We start from the raw sequence: 23851 nt of genomic DNA, 5'->3' as shown, positions 1-23851 counted from the left end.
AGAAGTCTGGAGGTGGTCATAAAGAAGTTTCTCCAGCGCAAAAAGTGGTGAAGCTGTATTTTTATTTGCACTTTAATTTTGTTGGCAGTTTTGTTAGAAACATATTCATAATTAATTATATTTATTTATTTTAGCACAACATAATTGTATGTGCTGTACATTAATTTTTCGTCAGTTGTTTGAGTCCCTTCTTATGCAGTATGTTTGGTTAGTACTTATTTTTATAATCAGCCAGATCTAGGTCTAAGGTTTATGTGTTAAATAAATAATACTCTTTGTGAATAAAACATGGTTTCATATCATTTGACAAGGTTGTGAACTGTAAGTAAGTTAGATATAATTACTGAATATGATTAAAATCAAGAGTCAGATTACTAATTCAGTGTTAATATTTGAGTGGGCACCGAGACCTTGTGTAGTGGAAAAGTTGGGCCCCTGAGGTCAAAAAGTCTAAGAACCACTGTCATAGACAATGTGGAGCCACTCCCCTTATATTATAATAAACACCTCTATTACCGCAAATATACAGAATTTCTTAGTATCTTTATGTAGTATTATCACTGGAGTACAAAACATGTTACACACTGACTGAGAACAAGCCAGGGCCAAGCGTGCTAATAGCTATGCTAACCGCTAAGCTAGCTTGAAACAAAACCAATAAATAAGTGCTTAGTGAAGTTTAAGAAGTGTAGATGGAACAATGTTCCAGCAGAAAATAAGCAACTATTAAAAAGGAAATTAACAAGTAGATTAGCAGGGGTCCAGCTAGAGGATAATATTACAACAACTGTTGCTATGGAGCGCCCAGGCATACACATAAGGAGAGGGTGGATCCATAAATTGGTGGTGCCGATACTAGTGTGATTAGGTCGATATTCTGATTTTCCCTAAATAATTTTGTTGTTTTTATTAATGTTTACACATTCAGGGAATAATTCCCTGGACACAGGAGAACTTTGAGGGCAAAAACCCAATTATTTAAATTAGTAATAGATAGTAGTTGTTACTTATGTTTACTTACCATGTACCAATGACTTTAAATAAGAAAAGAGACTAAGGAACTAGTTTAAATATTGTGTTAGTATTGTTAAAACTGTCAATAGCATGCACTATAAATTAATGGAAAAAATTACAGCTAATACATATGATCAGTATTGATATCGACCGATCTCACTTATTGTGCATGATCAGTATCAGACTTGTCAGCAAAAAACCCTGATCGAAACAACCCTGATTTCATCCAAACAGGTTTGTCAGGTTAACACATTAATGTGGATTAATGTATCAACATTATTAATCAGATTTAAAAATTGAATGCAATTAACCCATCTGCAGCAAAGAATGACTCAACATCCCTGAAACGTCTCTGGAAAAGCATTCCGGGCAGTTTTTCCAAGTTGTGTTACTGCTGTACATTTAATCCGGTAGTGACAGGCTTTGAAAGCAAACATATATGGAAGACTGCTAAACAGCATGTTGGCCCTCACCATGGGAAATTCGAAGAGGAAGGAGTACAAATAAAGAATAAATACAAATATATTTATATAGCCCTTGAATCACAAGTGCTTCCCAAACTCCCAACAATATCCCCTGATCTAAACACACAAGGAAAAACTCAAAAGACCTTTTATGGGGAAAAATAAAAAATCCTTGAGAAGGGACCGCAGATGTAAAGACCTTCCTCCCAGGTTGACCATCTGCAATGAATGTCGAGTGGGTATAACTATTGAATTGTTAAATTGCTAGATCATGTGGGAATCCAGTCCATCAGGAAGCCAACAGATGGTCATAGGGGGATCTTCTTCCAGGCTCAGCTAGGTCATCTATACAGAGACATCCATAGCTCTGCATGCACGAGTGGTCCACCCCTGGTCACGACTTGGGTCAGCTAGCAGTTCATTCAGACTGGTACCTCTCCAGAAATTATCCGGAGCCACCTTAGTATCCTTTCCAGGCAGGAGAAGAGGAACATAGCGGATCAACTGGTCTAAAACGGAGTGTATCTGAAATCTAGAGTATATAAATTAGTTTTAAGGCGGGACTTCTACTGAATATGTAAGCATAGGATATATGACAAAACAACAATTAACAGTTTGGTGCATTCAACATTACTGCTGTCTCCTTGAAGCACATCTCTGTGTGTGCATCAGTGAAAATCATGTTTGTTTTTTACGTCAAAGGTAATTCGGTAGTCCAAATCCAAATGCACAGTTTGGTCAATCAAAACTTACCTCACTACTTTCTTTGTTCATAATGCATTTGACTGAGTGGCTTTTGTGAACATACAGTCGCGATCAAAAGTTTACATACACTTGTAAAGAACGTAATGTCATGGCTGTCTTAAGCTTCCAATAATGTGATTGGAGCACATACTTGTTGGTCACAAAAAAAATTCATGAAGTTTGGTACTTTTATGAATTTATTTTGGGTCTACTGAAAATGTGACCAAACCTGCTGGGTCAAAAGTATACATACAGCAATGTTAATATTTGGTTAGGTGTCCTTTGGCAAGTTTAACTGTAATACGGGGCTTTTGGTAGCCATCCACAAGCTTCTGGTTGAATTTTTGACCACTCCTCTTGACAAAATTGGTGCAGTTCAGCTAAATTTGTTGGTTTTCTGATATTGACTTGTTTTTTCAGCATTGTCCACACGTTTAAGTCAGGACTATGGAAAAGTTATGTGGTCAGATGACCACATAATATGACCACATAACTTTCCTCCAGAAGGTCTTATCTTTGTCCATGTGATGTCAGATGAAACAAAAATTGAGCTGTTTGGCCACAATACCCAGCAATATGTTTGGAGGAGAAAAGATGAGGCCTTTAATCCCAGGAACACCATACTTGGTGGTGGTAGTATTATGCTCTGGGCCTGTTTTGCTGCCAATGGAACTGGTGCTTTAAATGGGACAATGAAAAAGGAGGATTACCTCTTCAGGACAACCTAAAATCATCAGCTGTTCAGTCTTGGGCGCAGTTGGTTGTTCCAACAGGACAATGACCCCAAACACACGTCAAAATCTGGTAAAGGAATGGCTAAATCAGGCTAGAATTAAGGTTTTAGAATGGCCTTCCCAAAGTCCTGACTTAAACGTGTGGACAATGCTGAAGAAACAAGTCCACGTCAGAAAACCAACAAATTTAGCTGAACTGCACCAATTTTGTCAAAAGGAGTGGTCAAAAATTCTACCAAAAGCTTGCCAAAAGATTGTGGATGGCTACCAAAAGCGCCTTATTGCAGTGAAACTTGTATACTTTTGACCCAGCAGATTTGGTCACATTTTCAGTAGATCCATAATAAATTCATAAAATAACCAAACTTCATGAATGTTTTTTTGTGACCAACAAGTATGTGCTCCAATCACTCTATCACAAAAAAATAAGAGTTGTAGAAAGTATTGGAAACTCAAGACAGCCATGACATTATGTTCTTTACAAGTGTATGTAAACTTTTGATCGCGACTTTATCTGAACAAAGCCTGTAGTGCATAGTACCTTGAGTACTTAGACATACAGCGCTCTACCCAAACTAGTAAATTCATGTTTGTTTTTATTACAGGATGCCCTGCTGGATGTGTCTTCCTGTTGGGGTTATGAAAAGAACTGTGATCCCAAAAAGCGTTTTGGCTATCCTGTCTGTACTAAGGCTGACTCTGGATGGTACTGCTGCTTTAAATGCATCATCTCAGATAAAATACACTGTGTTGTGACTTTACTGAGGTGCATGTATATTTCTGCCATGTTAGGGTCGATTCACTAGAGGCAGCACAGGAGCTTTTCTGGAAGCAGGCTGATTTTGGCTATGTCAAGGAGCGTCGCTCTGAGCTCAAAACACTTTGCAAGGCCAACAAACCTGTAAGTCTGCTCATTTTCTTAGTTCCCTAGAGGTTAGTGAGTCAACAGGAAAAACAGCAGGTTGAAGCAGGAACAGTGTTAAACAAGTGTTCACAGCCTACAAAAAGCCTTGGCAGGATTATTAAGTACAGCGGTACCTCTGTTTTTTTGTATGCTCCACTTTTTGTATGATTTAGTTTTCGACTAAAAAATGTGTCTACCATCTTGGTTATTGTATAACCAACCATTGCACGGACTCGAGTGCCCAGTGGTGACTCAGTATCTATGTTTTTTTATTTTATTGAGTACGGCTGCAAACCTACTCAGTGGCCTAGTGGTTAGAGTGTCCGCCCTGAGATCGGTAGGTTGTGAGTTCAAACCCCGGCCGAGTCATACCAAAGACTATAAAAATGGGACCCATTACCTCCCTGCTTGGCACTCAGCATCAAGGGTTGGAATTGGGGGTTACATCACCAAAAATGATTCCCAGGCGCGGCACCGCTGCTGCCCACTGCTCCCCTCACCTCCCAGGGGGTGGAACAAGGGGATGGGTCAAATGCAGAGGACAAATTTCACCACACCTAGTTTGTGTGTGACAATCATTGGTACTTGAATTTTAACTTAAATAGACATTATAGTCATGTCATGTTTTTTTAGGGCTCGACCCCCAGGAAACAGAGACAGAGGTGACGTACAGGAAAAAGTGTCTTTAATTACGCTCACAAAGAGCAAATACACAAGCAAAACACAAAAGGACAAAAATAAATAGCAGGAAACGGAAACAAGGCAACAGGAGATGCAATGGAATGTTCATGGAGTATACAGGTTACACTGGGAATGGTAAAGTGACAAACTTAAATGCTAAAGAATCGAAGTGTCCTAATATGACTTTTTTTCCCTTCTGATATGACACCAATGTTGGAGCCTTGGCCAATACTGATATTAATGCGATACGATATCAGCATGATTCATAGTACATAATTGTTTTATTTTGTAGTGTGTAATGTTAAAAGCAATGGTAGACATGAAAAACACTAACCCTTTGACAGACTTGTGCTGTCTTTAAAGTGAAGTTGAATGGTAATTAGTTTTTTTAGGACACCTAATAGTCACAATAATTGATTAAATTAGGCTCATGACAAAGTAGATTGAATGAAGGGAAAACAATTGCTCGTGGATACTTTCTAATATGCTTCTGACTTGGAGACTTTGTATCTGTTAGTAATATTGAACTATATTATTATATCTAATAATTATATTATTTCTTTATATTGACAAATGTCCTGTCTTAGATAGCAATATTGTTGAATTAAAGAGATTTATTATTTATGTCTCGCTTGCGTGCTATCGTGTGTTTAGCTGTTGTGTAGCTGCTAGGTCCTAGTAGCCTTTAGCCTACCATGTTTACCTTTCTTAAACGACTTCACTAAAATACCTGTACTAGAAAAGACCAACCTTACGTACTCTTTGGAGGATAATTAGATGTTAACTGGCTGTTCAGCTTTGCACAAGTGAATGCGCCACTGGACTAATTGTATATAAACAATACTTTTTACTTTTTGCTGATAACGAACCGATAATATCGAATCGGGACCCCCCTACTAAAGGACCCTGATTAAAAACAGCTGCATGTCACAGCATTCAGACATGCATAAAGGGAATTTCTTCAACACAAAACAGGAAATAGATGTAATAAAATAAAAGGGCAGACCTGGATATAATGAAAAATGACACAAAACATATTTTTTAATTCTTAGCAAAGTGCATATGTGGCACCCGCGTGGTTCTCCACTCCCATTCTCTCTCTCTCTGCGCATCACCATTTTTGACAAACACGTTCCTTTCAATAAAGATAAAAGTAATGTTGAATGTTAATTTATATTTGTATTTGTCATTTTCACATATTGTTCTCTGCATCCATCCATCCATCACCTCATGGCAGAGCCAACACAGATAGACAGACATCCATTCACACTCACATTCATGTTAGTCTATAATTGTTCTCTATAAAAATGTGGTATGTGTTAATGATTGTAGGGGACTGGAACAAATTCATTGGATTCACAATATTTATTATGGAAATAATGTAATCGTTTTTTTTCTGACCTATGTAACGGCCAAAAACGAAGTACCACTGTAGTTCTATCACAATATGAGAAAATACAATCAAAGTATAAAAGTGTCCCTCATTAAACAGTTCTTCTAACATTTTTTCCAGGGGGACTCCTCTTTGAGGTGCAGTAGTCATACTAGATTCTGTAAGGCAACTAATCTTTACCTGGACTTGCGGCAACCACGCAGAAGCCATGAAAGGTTAAAGCGACGTAGCTCTAAATAGGACAATCCACTGTTTGACATTTTTCACAGCTCACTTGTGTTTATGCTGCAGGTACAAGGAGGACTTCATTCAGAAAGGTGAGATCGGTGGACATTGCAGACTTAACAAGCAAGCACTTGCTGCAGCGGGAGAGCACAAAAGTCCTTTGCAGTCTTGGTGAGACAGGACACGTGCAACTACACAACCACTGCTCTCAAACAAAAACATTACATTCTTAAGGATCAATAAAGTGCCAACCTAGCCTTACTCACATTCCGGCCATGACGTTGGCTATAATGGCTGATTGTACTGATTACATTTGGTATACATGGCAACAGGCAGGAATTAAGTCGTAACATACAATGGGTGATAAAAATTACCCAAAGATATTATTTTAATAGCGAGAGATGGACTCCAATAAAACATTCAATACACAATATACATTTCTTTGTATTTTATTGAGTATTGGATCCTTAAACAAAATAAATAAATAAATAAATAAATGTGAGTTAGCCATTGTTCACACTGCAGGTCAATTCAGATTTTTTTTTTGCCCATGGGATCTGAGCCGAGGATGTCGTTGTGGCTTGTGCAGCCCTCTGAGACACTTGTGATTTCGGGCTATAAAAGTAAAGTTTGATTGATTGAATGATTTTTTCATGTCAATGTGAGCAGTGCAATTTCGAATTATAAACTCAGACGAAGGCCTTTTTTGTACGTGGCTATGAATCGGATAGGTATCTGAACGCTCCAGTCGTGTTCATCCGACCAATATTTCATCAAATAGAGATAAGTGTCATAAATCTTCGCCAAAATAGATAGTTTTAAAATATATATTTGACAAATGAGCAGAAAACAGGCAAAAGTAATGTTTTAGGAATTCACGTCCACCACTCCTGTCTCCGACAGCTCACCCACACGCTTTTCGGAGCAGTCTAATCAAATACCCCACAAACTGAGAGAGCCAAAAAGCTTGTCCTCTTTCTTTTAATCTTCTGCACGCAAATAATTCGGTTCAGAAAATGTTGACTTTGATTGCACAAAATCCTTGAAAGTGCCACAAATGCGCCACAACTGAGACCTACTAGAATTGGAGCCATGTTTACTTCCTGCAGCACATGGTATGTCATGCCTGCATATGGGTCGGATTGCGTTCACATTAGACATCACAGTTTTTTGTAATGTGAACAATTACATAAAAAAATTGGATTTGACAAAAAAAAACATCTTAATTGGACATCCTACACTGCAGTGTGACCATACCTATAGTGCTTTACTGAATAAAAGCCTTGTTGGCAAGCACCTGCAGCTGTGCAGCGAGGTTTCTTGCAGTTGGATCTCCAGGGGCCTCACTTTAAAGGTTGCTGTACACACAAAGTTGCGTCAGCTGGGTTGAAATGTGTGTAAGCATTTTTCGTCCAATGGCGACGCTACAAAATAAAGCACACAGATGAACTAAAATACGTAGCACCACATGATCAAAAAGGCTCCAGTTCAGTTGACGTTCATTTAGATGCACACTGTTATTATATCCAATAACTAGTCATAATTTGCACCTTATAAAATCAAACCCTAGTAATATTAATAGTCTGTATCCTATTGTGCTGATTCTTAAGCCACTCCTTTGTATCCTTTGCTGTATTCTATGGAACATTGTGTGGTGTTCAGACATCTTTCTGGTTGGCACGGGATTAAATACTTTTTTAACCCGATTGTATACTAATTGATACATGACCTTTTATTTTGTCTACTGTATAATAATGTCTTTTTGTTAAAATAAACCTACCATAAAAATGTACAAAACTATCAGGTGATAAAATCATTATTTCCACCACCGTCTACGAACTACTTTTTTGGTAGTGATGACCTCTACAGTATGTTAAAAGATAAAATGCCTGCTAAGTTTGCTGCTATTGATGTTTTTTGTTTTTTTTACCTACCGTAATTTCCGGACTATAAGCCGCTACTTTTCCCCCTCGTTCTGGTCCCTGCGGCTTATACAACGGTGCGGCTTATATACGGCCTGTTCTTCTCCGACACCGACGAAGAGGATTTCGGTGGTTTTAGTACGCAGGAGTAAGACGATGACACAATGATTAAAGACTGACTTTTCATATACCGGTAGGCTGGTTATTTTGATAACGTACATGCGAGCACTTTGTATTACTTTGCACCGTTGCATTATTTGTACTCTGCACGAATGCTGTTCGCCATGTCAAAGATGTGAAAGTTTGATTGAATGATTGAAAGATTTATAGTTAATAAATGGGACGCTTTGCGTTCCCAAACAGTCATCTCTGTCCCGACAATCCCCTCCGTGGTAGCAGGAACCCCTATATACAACGGTAATTACACATCAAAACCCTGCGGCTTATAGTCGGGTGCGGCTTATATATGGAGCAATCTGTATTTTCCCCTAAATTTAGCTGGTGCGGCTTATAGTCAGGTGCGGCTTATAGTCCGGAAATTACGGTATATAAGAGATGACATTTTATCGTCATTTCACCAACTGGGCTTTAATACCAAATAGAAAAAAGATACAACGCCGCTACCGATGCGTTTCAGGTAAAGTGGCACCCTACTTCTGATGTGGTTCTATGTCAACAAAACAGCGTCAGAAGCACAGCAAGTTCAATGCAGGAAGTAATTTTTTTACTAATGAAAGCAACAACCAGCACCACACTAAAATTAACTTGATATTCATTCATTTCATTTATTTATTTATGAAATGAATGAATATTAAATAGAAAGAGGCAACATCACACAGCAAACAACATGTAGGCTAAGTACAAACAAACTTTTATTCGTACTTCTACGAGGGACTAATGAACAACAAATCAATGATTGAAATAAGCTCGCAATCCTACAATACATTGTTTGTGGACAAGGAGATAAGACAGCCATCGAAGCACATCCAATCTCCTTATTAACTAGTGCAAATACAATCCAGTGATAAGATTCAACAGAGCTGCTGTAACTGCTGGCAAACTGCCGCTGCTAAGCTAACAAAGACAGCTGATCTAAGATGCTACTCTGAGCAAGCTCTCGCTAACGTCACTTGCTCTGCCTTTTAAAGGCACACACACACACACACACACACACACACACACACACACACACACACACACACACACACACACACACACACTCTTCTCTCATGAAATGTCTCTTAACTGCATATGCCAGATATTTGAAGTTGAAGTATTGCATTAATTACTTTCCCTTGTAAATAATTACATTTATTAATGAGTTATTCTTTTTTGTAAAGTAACAAATAACTATAATATATATATATATATATATATATATATATATATATATATATATTTATATATATATATATATATATATATATATATATATATATATATATATATATATATATATATATATATATATATATATATATATATATATATATATATATATATATATATATATATATATATATATATAATTTAAAAAACTTTTTTTTTTCCAAACACTAGGCATAAGTTATGTAGTGTTTCACAACTATCTAAGACTAAATCCTACCATATTATAGTTCAGGGATTAATATTTTTTCTGTGGTGTTTCTTTTGTAGGTATGCAGAGCTTCAAACATACACAGAGTTGGACTTCTATCCCGTACAAAGTGAATCATGCGACATTGTCATCGAAAAACCGACTGTTTTCATGAAACTGGATGCTGGTAAGAATTAAAGACCATTTTGCTTCACTATAAACACTTTAACACTAATGAAACCTAAATATAGGAGCCTACAGTGTACAGCAGTGTTTCCTCTACAATTGTACGAGGGGGGGCGGAAGTTGCTGTTTTAGCTTCATTGGTGCCATGTGCTATAGACTCCAGTATTGTGACGACATACATTGTAGAGTTTTGTATGGATTATTTCTTTAGTTAAAGAGCATGATGCAGACAAAAGCTCTGAGTCTGTCTGCATGAAGCCAAATTTTTTTTTAAAGTAAATTATTGCATATTGTTCTAGTGTGTGGGACCTTTAGACAAGAACATGTTGATTGACAGTCAAAAAGTAACATGTCTTCCTTCACTTGTTATTTTTGCAGCTTTATGCATTTTTATGTGTAAAACATAAAAATCACAAATCTAATCGCAATCGCAACTTTGGAGAGCAAAATCGGAATCATATTTTTCACAAAATTGTGCAGCCTTAATAAACACTGTCTTTAGATTTGCACAAATGCTAACTTTCTTTTAATAGTCATATATTCTTCTTTGACTTTCTCTTATAAATACAGCTCAAAGTGCCATTATTCATCTTTTTATGTCATTGTTAATATTTTCATACATTATCAATTCCAATTCCCATTTTCATGTGGCAATAAATAGTAATGTCTATTTCGTTAACCAGGAGTGAACATGTACCATCATTTCTGTGACTTTGTCAACCTCTACATCTCCCAGCACATTAACAACTCCTTCAGCTCTGATATCAACATAATAATGTGGGACACAGTGAGTACTTCGTTTAGTTTTTTAAAGTTTTTTTTCAATATGGTCATCTTGTGTGTGTGCGTGCGTACGTGTGTGACACACACATTTCAGTTACGGTAAGTACTTTCATCAATATACAACATTGTGTACCGGTACATATACGTTCAAAACTTAATCATGTGGGACACAGTGAGTACATATCGGGACTTAAGAGGACAAGTTGACTATCCTTAATTTTTACTTGATTTAAAGGGGAACTGCACTTTTTTGGAGTTTTGCCTACCGTTCACAATCATTATTATATATTATATGCAGAGGGCAGTGGCAGGCATGCCTGCAGTATTAAACCTAGTCTCAGTGGTAGCGAAGAAAAAGACGAGTTTGTTTAAAGAGAATCTTCTTCTTTTATATTGCCGCTGCCATTACAATACACTTAACTTCAATCTGCCAGAAAACATTTATTTAGATATAAATATCACAGAATAACAGTATAGCATGATCGTATTGTAAAACGATTTTTCGTTGTTTTGTTGATTAGTCCGGATGTGAAGCGTAGCGCTATCATTGTGAAGCTGCCAACTGGACGTGTTTGTTTGATATGAGAAAAGACTTGACATGTTTTCATGAAAATCTCCAATAAAAGTTACTTTAGACTTCCTCTTCACCGTCTTTGTTTCTGCTGAACTCGTATTCTATCTTACTAAAGCAGTTCGAGTAAAAATCTAAATTTTATGTTTTTAATGCACTTAACTGTAATCCAAACACGGACGTTAAAAAAAGTTAAAAGTTAAAGTACCAATGATTGTCACACACACACTAGGTGTGGTGAAATTTGTCCTCTGCATTTGACCCATCCCCTTGTTCACTGTCTGGGAGGTGAGGGGAGCAGTGGGGAGCAGCGGTGCAGCGCCCGGGAATAATTTTTGGTGATTTAACCCCCAATTATATTTGGGAATGTCCGGCGGGCCAGATTGAAAAGCTTAACGGGCCGCATGTAGCCCCTGGGCCTTTATTTGCCCAGGTCTGCTCTAACCACTAGGCCACTGAGTAGAAGCTTCTCCTCACTCCAAGCAGCAAATGCGCGCTCAGCGTTCATTCCAATGATGTCGTCTCACGGCGATTGGAGGTTAAATTGTCTTGTCTCATCCGGAGAACGACTTGCCATGGCTTTGGATCTGAGATGTCCATAAGGTCCCTGTTTCTTTGTGCAGTTCTGCCAGCTGTTTCCGAGCCTGTGGCTCAATAGTAACTGGATGCTATTAGACATTTTCCCAAACTACGGAACGAGCCGAGGGTCAAAAACGTTCATCGCGCGTTAAAAAAATTATCGCCGTTAAAGGATATCGCACTAACTTTGGCAGCCCTAATTTTGATCATTTTAAGCATATGCAGCGCATTAATTTCAAAAACATGCTTTTTTTTCCTTCATCACTAATTATTACTCACTGCAAATTTTATGAGAGCCAACAAACATAATAAAACATCTCTTACTGTGCAAAGTCTACCGGCTGCTAGGATGTTCATATATTCCCATTTAGATGAAGAATGACTCATAATCCTCACGAAGAAACAGGGTGAGGAGTGAGGGGGGAAGCGTCTTTCGTGTCGTCCTTGCCAGTTTCGGGTCCTAAATGGCTGTCAAAGTGTTACAACTTGTTGGAATACCTACTCAAACTTCTTTTGTCCAGGTGAGATGCATGATTTATGATGTCGAATAAACTTACAGGAAGCAAGGAAGCGAGAAAACAGCAGACCACTCGATGATGTAAACATTGGCACACAAGCTTGTGATCACAGCGCCGCTACAAATAGTTTGTGTGCTATAGCGCTTATAATAACAATATCACTAATTCTTAGTTAATATTCAAATCACAAAATGTAAATGGAGTATTTTTGGCGTTTTTTGAATGGTTATTTTTTGGAATTCATGGGCGAAATAGAAGAGCTCCTATTAGCTCCGCTATAAGTAGACTTTTGTTTACGTTTATTTAATATTTAGAATGCATTAAAAAAAAAATCTATCCGTCGTCGTGTCTTTCATAATGATTGTGGACGATAGGCAACATTTCCAAAAAAGTGCAGTTAAAGGCCTACTGAAATGAATTTTTTTATTTAAACAGGGATAGCAGATCCATTCTATGTGTCATACTTGATCATTTCGCGATATTGCCATATTTTCGCTGAAAGGATTTAGTAGAGAACATCAAACGATAAAGTTCGCAACTTTTGGTCGCTGATAAAAAAAGCCTTGCCTGTACCGGAAGTAGCGTGACGTCACAGGTTGAAAGGCTCCTCACATTTCCCCATTGTTTACAATGCAGCCAGAGCGATTCGGACCGAGAAAGCGACTATTACCCCATTAATTTGAGCGAGGATGAAATATTTGTGGATGAGTTACGTGAGAGTGAAGGACTATAGTGTAGTGCAGGACGTATCTTTTTTCACTCTGACCGTAACTTAGGTACAAGGGTTCATTGGATTCCACACTTTCTCCTTTTTCTATTGTGGATCACGGATTTGTATTTTAAACCACCTCGGATACTATATCCTCTTGAAAATGAGAGTCGAGAACGCGAAATGGACATTTACAGTGACTTTTATCTCCACAACAATACATCAGCGGAGCTCTTTAGCCACGGAGCTAACGTGATAGCACATCGGGCTTAAATGCAGATAGAAACAAAATAAATAAATCCCTGACTGGAAGGATAGACAGAAAATCAACAATACTATTAAACCATGGACATGTAAATACAAGGTTAATGCTTTCCAGGCTGGCGAAGCTTAACAATGCTGTTGCTAACGACGCCATTGAAGCTAACTTAGCAACGGGACCTCACAGAGCTATGATAAAAACATTAGCTATCCACCTACGCCAGCCCTCATCTGCTCATCAACACCCGTGCTCACCTGCGTTACAGCGATCGACGGAGCGACGATCATAGATGCGGTCGGCGGCCCGGAGACGGAGGAAGTCAAGGTGAGGTCGGCGGCTAGCGCGTCTGCTATCCATCTCAAAGTCCTCCTGGTTGTGTTGCTGTAGTCCGCCGCTAATACACCGATCCCACCTCCAACTTTCTTCTTTGCAGTCTTCATTGTTCATTAAACAATTTGCAAAAGATTCACCAACACAGATGTCCAGAATACTGTGGAATTTTGAGATGAAAACAGAACTTTTTGTATTGGATTCAATGGGGTACCAATACTTACGGTTCAACGATTGACGTCACGCGCATACGTCATCATACATAGACGTTTTCAACCGGAAGTTTAGCGGGAAATTTAAAATTGCACTTTATAAGTTAACCTGGCCGTATTGGCATGTGTTGCAATGTTAAGATTTCATCATTGATATATAAACTATCTTTATGCGTGGTCGGTAGTAGTGGGTTTCAGTAGGCCTTTAACATGTAACAAACAACATGTATTTTATTTGTATTGTGGTATGGTTTCTATTTTTATACTGCCTATGTGTCTCTTTAATTCAACAGATTATACAGAGTGGAATTATTTTTTTTGAGACTACAAAAACAATCAAAAGTGCATTTTTCATTTTGATTTTGATTTCAGTCACACACTTTAATTTTAATCTTTTCTTTTTTGTTGTTGTATATTTTGCTAGAGCTCTTATGGATATGGGGATTTGTTCAGTGAAACCTGGAAGGCCTTCTCACAATATAATATCATTCACCTGAAGAGCTATGACTCAAAAAGAGTAGGTAAAACACCACCTTTGTTGGGATTTTTGTTTGTTCATCCTTGTCTGTTACTGGTAGCTCTTCAGAGGTCATACAATATTTTATTGATAGACTCTTGGAAGTGGGGTTATTTACAAATCATGAGATTGATCCTACGGCTTGTTCACTGCATTAACTGATCTTGATGTAGAAGGGTGTATATAGTGCAGCCCAGGAACACATTATTACTTAAAAAACATGTATTGGATATGCTGTGGTGTACATTTTGTGTAAATTTTGCTCCACGGTAACATTTGCAACCTACTTTGTGCCTCAACAAGATGTTCGTTTGTGGAGGCGTTCCCAGAATGCAAATGAAACCACGCCCCACGCTCTCCAAAAGTATTCAAATTGATATTTTTAAAATGTAAAATGTTACATATATCTTGAAGACGAACATCACTGCTTTTTTTCCAGACATGGTCGAAAATGAATTTCATAAACATATCGATTCACAGAGGTCACAACATTAGGTACACCTGCACACTCTCCGATCAATACAGAGATGCATAAAAAACCTTTTTAACAGCATTTTGTCGCCGGTTTTACTATACGCATGCCAAGATTAGATGAAAACAATGCTTTATCTTCCCTTCCCTTACGTTTCCTCAAACTCAGCTGGCCTCATACAGAGTTCCTTCTCTGGACTGCAAAACCCCACGGGAAGAGGCATCCAAAACAGCATGCAAGCTTACGCCAAAATGCATGAACCTTATCATTTGACAATTTGGCATTGTATCAACATTTATACAGTATATCCAGCATTCTAACAATGTTTATAAGGCAGAAAAGAAGGAACTCATTATATGTCTCCTTTAAATGGGTTCACATTTAGTATTGAAAATAAATCAAAATGGCCCCCCCACATCCTTTTCAGTGTGTGGTCCTCAGTGGAAAAAGTTGAGACACCGCCTCTATAATGTATGCTTACATAACAATTGTTCTTTACACATGTCATGATTTGTTTTAGGTATGTTTCAAAGATGCCTTCTTCTCCCTCCTACCAAGAATGAGATATGGTCTCTTCTACAACACACCACTCGTAAGTTTATCAGTTTAAGTATACAGTATGTGTATTGTACTGTCTATTAATTAAGCGGTATAAACATTTCATATCACAAAATGGGATACAATAATAATTTCCTGCACCATATTTAAGTTACTGTAAACATACTTTTTGGTGAATATATTCAGCATGTTGGCCCCTTATTTATTAGCATGTGTGGCCTATGTTATTTAAATAAATGAATCTCAAATAGACTCTGGCTTCCTTCCACCTCCAAACACATGCACCTGTAGATAGCCTGATTGCCCCCTCCCTTTGACCCCAAGCAGTAGCAAATGGATGGATGGATGGAATCTCAAAGAGATTCCAATGAGGATGATTTATCACAGGGCCCATATAGACAAATGATCATTCCCTCTCGCCATAGGTAGCCAGACCCAAACAAAACCTACAAAAGCACAGGAAGAACATACATACTCCACACACAGTAAAATTAATCTATGTGCTATATTTGGAACGCAGATCTCAGATTGCTACACTGAAGGAATATTTCGAGCGTTCTCCCAACATGTCCTCCATCGGCTCAATATACTGCAGAACGGACCTAAGGTAAGAACAATATAACTGGAAAGTCAAAACCAAAATTTGTTATAACGATTTCAGCCTGTGAACAAAGGGCCCAACATTTATTTTTTAAACCAAGGCTTTGCAGTCACAATCTGCTGCAAATCGGGTCATATTAAAGCAAGAGAAAAAAGAAAGTGTGTGGTACTCCTGCCGCGGCCCTTGTTTGAGTCCTGATCACGGAGGTGGTTGCTTTTTGTTTATTGTCCCGAGTTTCATGTAACGTTCCCCTTTGTTTAAGGTTCACAAAAAATGTTTTGCCTTGTAATTAAGTTCCCCTCAAGAGAAGTCTGGAGGTTATGTTACTAGTTTTGTTTACATCACCATGTTGGCAGGAAATGCAGAAGCTAAAATGAATGACACCAGTGTAAGTTTAGAGCCTTCATAATTTTGATCACAAGGATATTGAACTAGATAACACAAAACCAAATAGGTTAAACATAATTATCAAACATAAAGAGGATCAACTTGAAGAGGCAGCTGCTGACTGTCTTCTACCGCTGCTCCATTGAGAGTGTGCTGATGTATTGTATCTCTGTGTGGTTTGCCAGCTGCACCGTGGCACACAAAAAGGCACTACAGAGGATCATCAACACTGCCTAAAAAATCATTGGGCACCCTCTGCCCTCTCTACAGGTGCTCTGTAGCACCCATTATCTCAAGAGGGCACGCAGCATTTTAAAAGACAGTACACATCCAGAACAACGGATGTTTCAGCTGCTGCCCTCAGGAAGAAGATTCAGGGTGCTCAAAACACGAACAAATAGAATGAGGGACAGTTTTTAAAACCGGGCCATAGTCCTGTTAAATACAAATATGTGACTGTGAAATTGTGTCATTTCATGCACAAGAGCAATCAGCAACGTTGTTAATGTAACTTGTTTTAATAACATGCTGCAATATCAAGTTTTTATAATGTGTGTAAAAGATTCCAGTTTATTAATTTATTTGTATTTTTTTCTAAATGTTCTTATTATTTACCTGTTCTGCACTGAGGAGAGAATCCGTGCCCAAAATGTCTTTGAACTGGTGTACTGTGTATGCTTGTGCAAGGACATTAAATATTCTTATCTTATCATAACTGACCCATATGATGCACACAACATGCTTTTTTTCCCTGTCAAACAGAACATCTATAACAATAAATAAGGACAATAATAATTTACTATCAACACAATCTACTTGATCAGATATTGACTCCTTTGTCCCTATAAATACAGTAACTTGCAGCAATATAGCATTAGAGCAACAATTTTTTACATTTGTTTTCTGCTGTAAATTACTCGTAGCTGACTGAGCAACAAGTATTTAGTTTTCAAGTTTTAGCTTGTTAGACCTGCATAATCAGATTCATTACACATAGTTACAACCTAAAAAACTACCAGAAACCATAATGACATACACAATATTATGGTGTATAAGGTGTTACATACCATACCTTAAAATAAATGTTTACTAGATCCCAGGGCCCACTTTGCTTCTGCTCGCTTTTAGCATGTTTTAGGTCAGCAAACCACTGGGAATGTCTCATCCCCAAAATCATGTCTCTTGATAGACGAATTACAAGTAATCCTCACAAACCGGATCTTACCTCATTGAATATTTGAGCACATTTCTGATACCAGTTCCGTGGTGGTCTGATGGCTAGGATTTGACACTTTCACCGCTGTAGCCTTGGTTTAAATCCTGGTTAGTGAGTCCTTATTGTTTCATGTGACTTTCCCCTCTGTGAAGCGTTACAATTATGTTCTCCCTTGTGATGGTGTTCCCCTCATTAAAAAACAATCCTCATATTTAGGGATGATACTCGAAACCGGTTTTCCCGGTTGTTTGATAAGAATTGAACCGAGTCCTCGGACTCGAATCCCTTTTTGAGAACCGGTACCCGTTATCGAGACCACTTTGAGTAAAGAAAAAGAGTTGGTTCTTTATTCGAATCCCTCGGAACGAATCCCGCCCCGACCAGAAATGCTCCGTGTGACATCACAACAAATCTCGTCACGTAGCTCAGTCATTAGGCGCAGATAGGGAAAGCAGGGAAAAAATAGACGGGAAAAAGCGCTCCAAGGTTTAATAAAGTTCAAAACAAAAAGGTATAATCCAATGAATAACTTTACTGAGAAATTTGAGCAGGGTAAAGACACATGAACACTTTTATGACCAACCTGAAACATAGCAACCAGGCTAGCAACGCACCTCCTTTACGGCAGCTGTCACAACGTTCTTAAAGCAACCGCAGCACATACATATGTGCCATCTCCCTTTTTTAACTTTTGTTTTTCTTTACTTGTAAACAAAACAAAATCACACTGTATATGTGTTGTCTGTCTAATTATAAATAATGCAGACGAGGCGTGTTGGCTGAGTTCTTGACGTTTACTTTCACAGCGTGCTCATAACCTCATTCTTAGCTGCCGGGTGACGATATGCAACACTTTTCGGGGCTACCGCGCATGCTCGTCACTCCCGTTGCATGCTGGGTAGTGTAGTTGTTATATTCCCTAGCTCATAACATCTTTCCCCCTATAAAGAAATAATGTTAACTCAATAAAGTGTATTTCTTTTTTTAGCTTTAACTTTTCATTTTTTAGCATTGTAACCACATTTGCAAAGAACCTTTCTCTTCATAGAATTTTCTTTCAATAAAGAAATAAAGTGCAAAAATGTCAAAGCATCATAACAAACAGTTATGTCAAATAGCAGCAGAATTGCACTTTTTGGAGAGCTTTATTATTTTCAGTTTTGTGCCCAAGGGACTGATTTTATTTAACACTATATTATTATTTATATACCTATAGTGATCACAGAGACAGGTTGTTTTTGTGTTACTGTATATATTTGTTTTTCTGAAAAATCCCACTTAATATACTTTGGGTAACAACAGTCAATATTTATTTTTTTTATTTTATTTTTTTAGGGGGGTAACAGTCAATATTTATTTATTTATTAGATTACATTTTTTTTCTTATATAATAAAAGTGAGCTTTTGTTAAACCAAATATTGTGTGTTTTTTTCCATATACAACAACCTATCTGGACTCGATAAGGAATTGGTTCGATAAGAGGATTCGATAATAGGCTCGAACTCGATAATTTCTTATCAAACATCATCCCTACTCATATTTCAACTAACTTTGCCTATTGAGTGCACATTCAACTTTAAATATATAATATGTACCGATACTGTACCGGAACCAATACGTATTTCGATACTTTTCAAAATAAAGGGAACCACAAACAATTTCATTATTGTCTTTATTTTAACAAGAAATCTTATGATATGTTAAACATATGTTTCTAATTGCACTCAAAGAACTGATTTACCCAACAGAGGCGTTCCTTAAGGGGTGCCTTTAGGTCCTCTCATTTTTGGCAGTTATAACTTTTTTTTCGTAACGTGATTTATGTAACTAAGGTGTTGCTGCAGCTTGTTTACTTCAGATGCAGTCAATAACCATTTGTTCAACATCTTTAGTTATACAAGCGGTGTCCCTCAAGGTTCCATTTTAAGTGCTCTCTTTTTCATCATTTGGGCTTAAAAAACTTGCGAGGGATTCACATTTTTGCAGCAGATTCTTAACAATGCTAGAGTGCCGTCATAGAGATGATCTTTGACTAACTTTTTTTGCTGAAGGTCCTTAAATATAGCAGAGCTCTGACAAAATCAAATGTAGTATATGGGGTGGCATAACTCAGATGGTAGAGTGGCCATGCCAGCAACTTGAGGGTTCGAGGTTTGATTCCAGCTTCCATCATCCTAACCGTTGTGTCTTGGGCAAGACACTTCGCCCACCTTGCTCCCAGTGGCACATACACTGGTGTCTGAATGTGCACAACTCCTTTGAAAAAGAGATTCTTAATCTCAATGGGACTTTCCTGGGTAAAATAAAAGGTTAAAAAAAAATAGTTCTCCGCATTAAACAAAATAAGATGAATAGTGAAGCTAGAAGTCCGGTACCCCGGTTCTGAGCTTTCTGGAAATGTGTACCCCAAAACAATTCAGTTGAATATCCCTGGTCAAGTGGATAAAATTTGGTGGTCTCACCACTGCAGAATGGGTTTGTTTTCTGGCCAGAGAATCTTTGCTTTTCTTTATTGTCCTTGGTTGGTTGTGACTTTACCAATTGTTCATGTTGCCATAAGCATTCCAATATGTCCTTTCTTGTGACAGAGTTCCGCTCAGTGTAATACAACCCTCTGATTTCTAAAAACTTTGCCTTTTTGGTGCAGATTCAACTTTGTATTTGGATTTATTTTACAACTATTCTTCACAAGCCAGCTATTACCCGGTTGACTATTTGCAATATTAGCTTGGAATACAAATCACAACCAATCACTAAATACAATTTTGTTTTCAGCCACCTCCCTGGTGGTCTAGTGGCAAGGATTCGGCCTTGGTTCGATTCCCAGTCAGAGAAACAATTCTTTTTTTGCTATCCATCCACTTGGGTAAAACAGAATCCATCCTGTTTGGGTCCCACATCAAACTTAAGAGAGTCAATGACTTCAACATAAAAGTAGGTGACAGTGTCATCACCAGGAAAGATGAGGTCACCTACCTAGGTTCCATTCTAGAGGCTAACCTTTCCTGTGACAAAATGGCAACCAAGGTAATCAAAAAGGTTAACCAACGAACGAGATTTCTCTACAGAATTTCCTCTCTGGTCAACAAAAGCACCTTGAGGATTCTGGCGGGAACTCTCGTTCAACCCTTTTTCGATTATGCATGCACCTCCTGGTACCCTAGCACCTCCAAAACCCTCAAATCTAAACTCCAAACATCTCAGAACAAGCTAGTCAGGTTACTTCTAGACCTCCACCCCAGATCCCACCTCACTCCTACCCACTTCTCTAAAGTGGGCTGGCTCAAGGTGGAGGACAGAGTTAAACAACTTGCACTGAGCCTAGTCTATAAAATCCGCTACACCTCCCTGATACCGAAGTACATGTCAAACTACTTCCTTAATGTAAATGACCGCCATAACCACAACACCAGGGGGTGCTCCACTAACCACGTTAAACCCAGATTCCGAACTAACAAAGGTCTTAACTCATTCTCTTTCTATGCCACATCAATGTGGAATGCGCTCCCAACAGGTATAAAAGAAAGGGCATCTCTTTCCTCCTTCAAAACCGCAATAAAAGTTCACCTCCAGGCAGCTACAACCCTAAACTAACACCCTCCCCGGATTGCTAATAATCAAATGTAAACAATCAAATGCAGATACTTTTTCTTTTTCTTATGCCTTCTGATCTCTCTCTCTCTCTCTCTCTCTCTCTCTCTATGTCCACTACTTGACGTCCATACCCCCCCACCCCCCACCCCTCCACACCCCTGATTGTAAATAATGTAAATAATTCAATGTGATTATCTTGTGTGATGACTGTATTATGATGATAGTATATATGATAGTATATATCTGTATCATGAATCAATTTAAGTGGACCCCGACTTAAACAAGTTGAAAAACTTATTCGGGTGTTACCATTTAGTGGTCAATTGTACGGAATATGTACTTCACTGTGCAACCTACTAATAAAAGTCTCAATCAATCAATCAATTTTGTCTCTTGTTTCATGTGACTTTCCCCTTCCCAGAAAACATGCATTATAGTATGTTTCTTTGTAATGAAGTTCTCCTCAATAGCGCTTCAAATGTTATGTGACTAATTTTGTCACATCGGCATGTTAGCAGGAAAAGCAGCATCTATGAATGAATGGCACCAGCGTCAGCTTCGAACCTTCATAATTTACTGTGCATTTTAATCACAGGGATACTGAAGGATACACCACGTTTATATTATTATACACAACTTTGTATATAATTTGCTTGATGCTTGTCTTATGATTGATGCATGAACTAACTATATACAGGATTGATGTTACAAGTAATCCACACAAACTAGGGGCCTGGGTTTGATTCCCCATATAATGCCGTTACCTTTTTTTAAGTTTGCCTATTACAGTATGATCATTCTAAATTCATGTAAATATTGAAGTTTCCTAATTAAAATCACTGCCATTTATTGTCTTGGCTAAGTTACTTAAATGCTTACTACCCTCGCCATAGACAAGTGTCTATCACTCCATAGAGTTTTCAGGTTAGAAGTATCAAACCATTTGTCTCTATGCATAGGAAATGCATTAAAGATATTGATGTTTTATAGGTATTTTTGTTTCTATTTCTAAAAAAAGAAGCGGTGGTAATAAGTAAAAATTCAGTCTTTAAATTAATGACAAAATAACTGTTCTTTCAGAAGATTACATTTTTGAAGATCATTTTAAATTAGCATACTTTTTTTCTAATATTATTATTAATATGGTTATTTTCAAAAATAAATATATATGCTTGTTTTTTGTTTTTTTTCAGCCAGGACGCGTCCGTGTCACCTTGCTGGCACGCAGTACTGAATACAGAAGGATATCAAACCAAGTGGAGGTGAGTTCACTTCCTTTGTTTCTTTGACAAAGGTCAGAAAATGTTGTAGGAAGTGAGCATGCATACTGTCAACATTTGCATTTCAAAATATGGGACATTTCCTGAGAATATTTATAAAAATTAGTGAATTTAATTTTCATCGCAAACCGCAAATTAAATTAATAGAAAAAAAAATTACGTGAGACGTAACTTTAACATAAGAAAAGCATGTTTTGTTTGTATAATCAATGTTGGGGATAACTTTCAATAATCGTTCACCCTATGGATTTAGAATTTTAAAAATTATTCTGTATTATTTTTTTATGTAAGTATGGATGCATGTTCCTCAGAACCCCATGAGATAAAATGTGGGGTTCCTCAAGGCTCAATTTTAGGTCCCATTTTTCTTATTCTTTATATGCTGCTTCTTGGAGACGTCATTAGGAGACACGGCATCAGTTTCCACAGTTACGCTGATGATACACAGTTGTACATTGCCGTGTCTCCTGATGACACAAGACTAATAGATACCATTTTTGTGTGTATGTTTTCTTCTCTTCTATGTTTGTCACTTGCTTTTGTGTGAAAAGTGCGATATAAATGCAGTTTGATTCGATATTGTGAAGGTCTGCGCTTTCAGAGTGTATTTGTAGTTCTTCATGCAATACAAGTCTTGCACTGCCTCAGTTACCTCTGATTTACACAACCCTATATTTTAGAAATGTTTCATATTAGTTTTTTTTAGAACTTCATGTCCAGTTTCTCTCTCTCTTTCTATATATATATATATATATATATATATATATATATATATATATATATATATATATATATATATATATATATAATATATGTGTATATATATATATATATATATATATATATATATAATATATGTATATATATATATATATATATATATATATATATATATATATATATATATATATATATATATATATATATATATATATAATGTATATATGTATATATATGTATATATATGTGTATATATATATATATATATAATATATGTATATATATATATATATATATATATATATATATATATATATATATATATATATATATATATATATATATATATATATATATATATATATATATATATATATATATATATATATATATATATATCACTACCGTTCAAAAGTTTAGGGTCACCCAAACAATTTTGTGGAATAGCCTTCATTTCTAAGAACAAGAATAGACTGTCGAGTTTCAGATGAAAGTTCTCTTTTTCTGGCCATTTTGAGCGTATATATATATATATATATATATATATATATATATATATATATATATATATATATATATATATATATATATATATATATATATATATATACTACCGTTCAAAAGTTTGGGGTCACCCAAACAATTTTGTGGAATAGCCTTCATTTCTAAGAACAACATTGAAATGTCCTTATTTTTGA

At 37.0% G+C, this 23851-nt stretch overlaps 1 protein-coding gene across 7 annotated transcripts in view; it reads left to right on the top strand.

The window, feature by feature from the left end:
• The window catches only part of eogt (EGF domain-specific O-linked N-acetylglucosamine (GlcNAc) transferase), a 110736-nt gene that overhangs the window by 3591 nt on the left and 83294 nt on the right, over positions 1-23851 (top strand). For 6 of the 7 annotated variants that reach the window (XR_009826194.1, XR_009826193.1, XR_009826192.1 and 3 more), the window contains exons 3-12: positions 3562-3662; positions 3749-3857; positions 6055-6149; positions 6226-6330; positions 9738-9844; positions 10527-10630; positions 14232-14324; positions 15317-15388; positions 15875-15961; positions 22347-22415. Coding sequence is in view for 2 of the 7 variants with exons in the window: in XM_062047067.1 (XP_061903051.1) it covers positions 3562-3662; positions 3749-3857; positions 6055-6149; positions 6226-6330; positions 9738-9844; positions 10527-10630; positions 14232-14324; positions 15317-15388; positions 15875-15961; positions 22347-22415 (942 nt within the window). In the remaining 5 variants the exon portion in view is untranslated. The remainder of the gene's footprint in view (positions 1-3561; positions 3663-3748; positions 3858-6054; positions 6150-6225; positions 6331-9737; positions 9845-10526; positions 10631-14231; positions 14325-15316; positions 15389-15874; positions 15962-22346; positions 22416-23851) is intronic. The other variant, XM_062047074.1, reaches the window with a different exon arrangement.

The sequence above is a fragment of the Entelurus aequoreus genome, linkage group LG01, assembly GCF_033978785.1.
Source record: "Entelurus aequoreus isolate RoL-2023_Sb linkage group LG01, RoL_Eaeq_v1.1, whole genome shotgun sequence".
In the NCBI taxonomy this organism is placed as follows: Eukaryota; Metazoa; Chordata; class Actinopteri; order Syngnathiformes; family Syngnathidae; genus Entelurus; species Entelurus aequoreus.
Note: the sequence above shows the minus strand (reverse complement) of the source record. Positions and strands in the feature narration are given on the sequence as shown.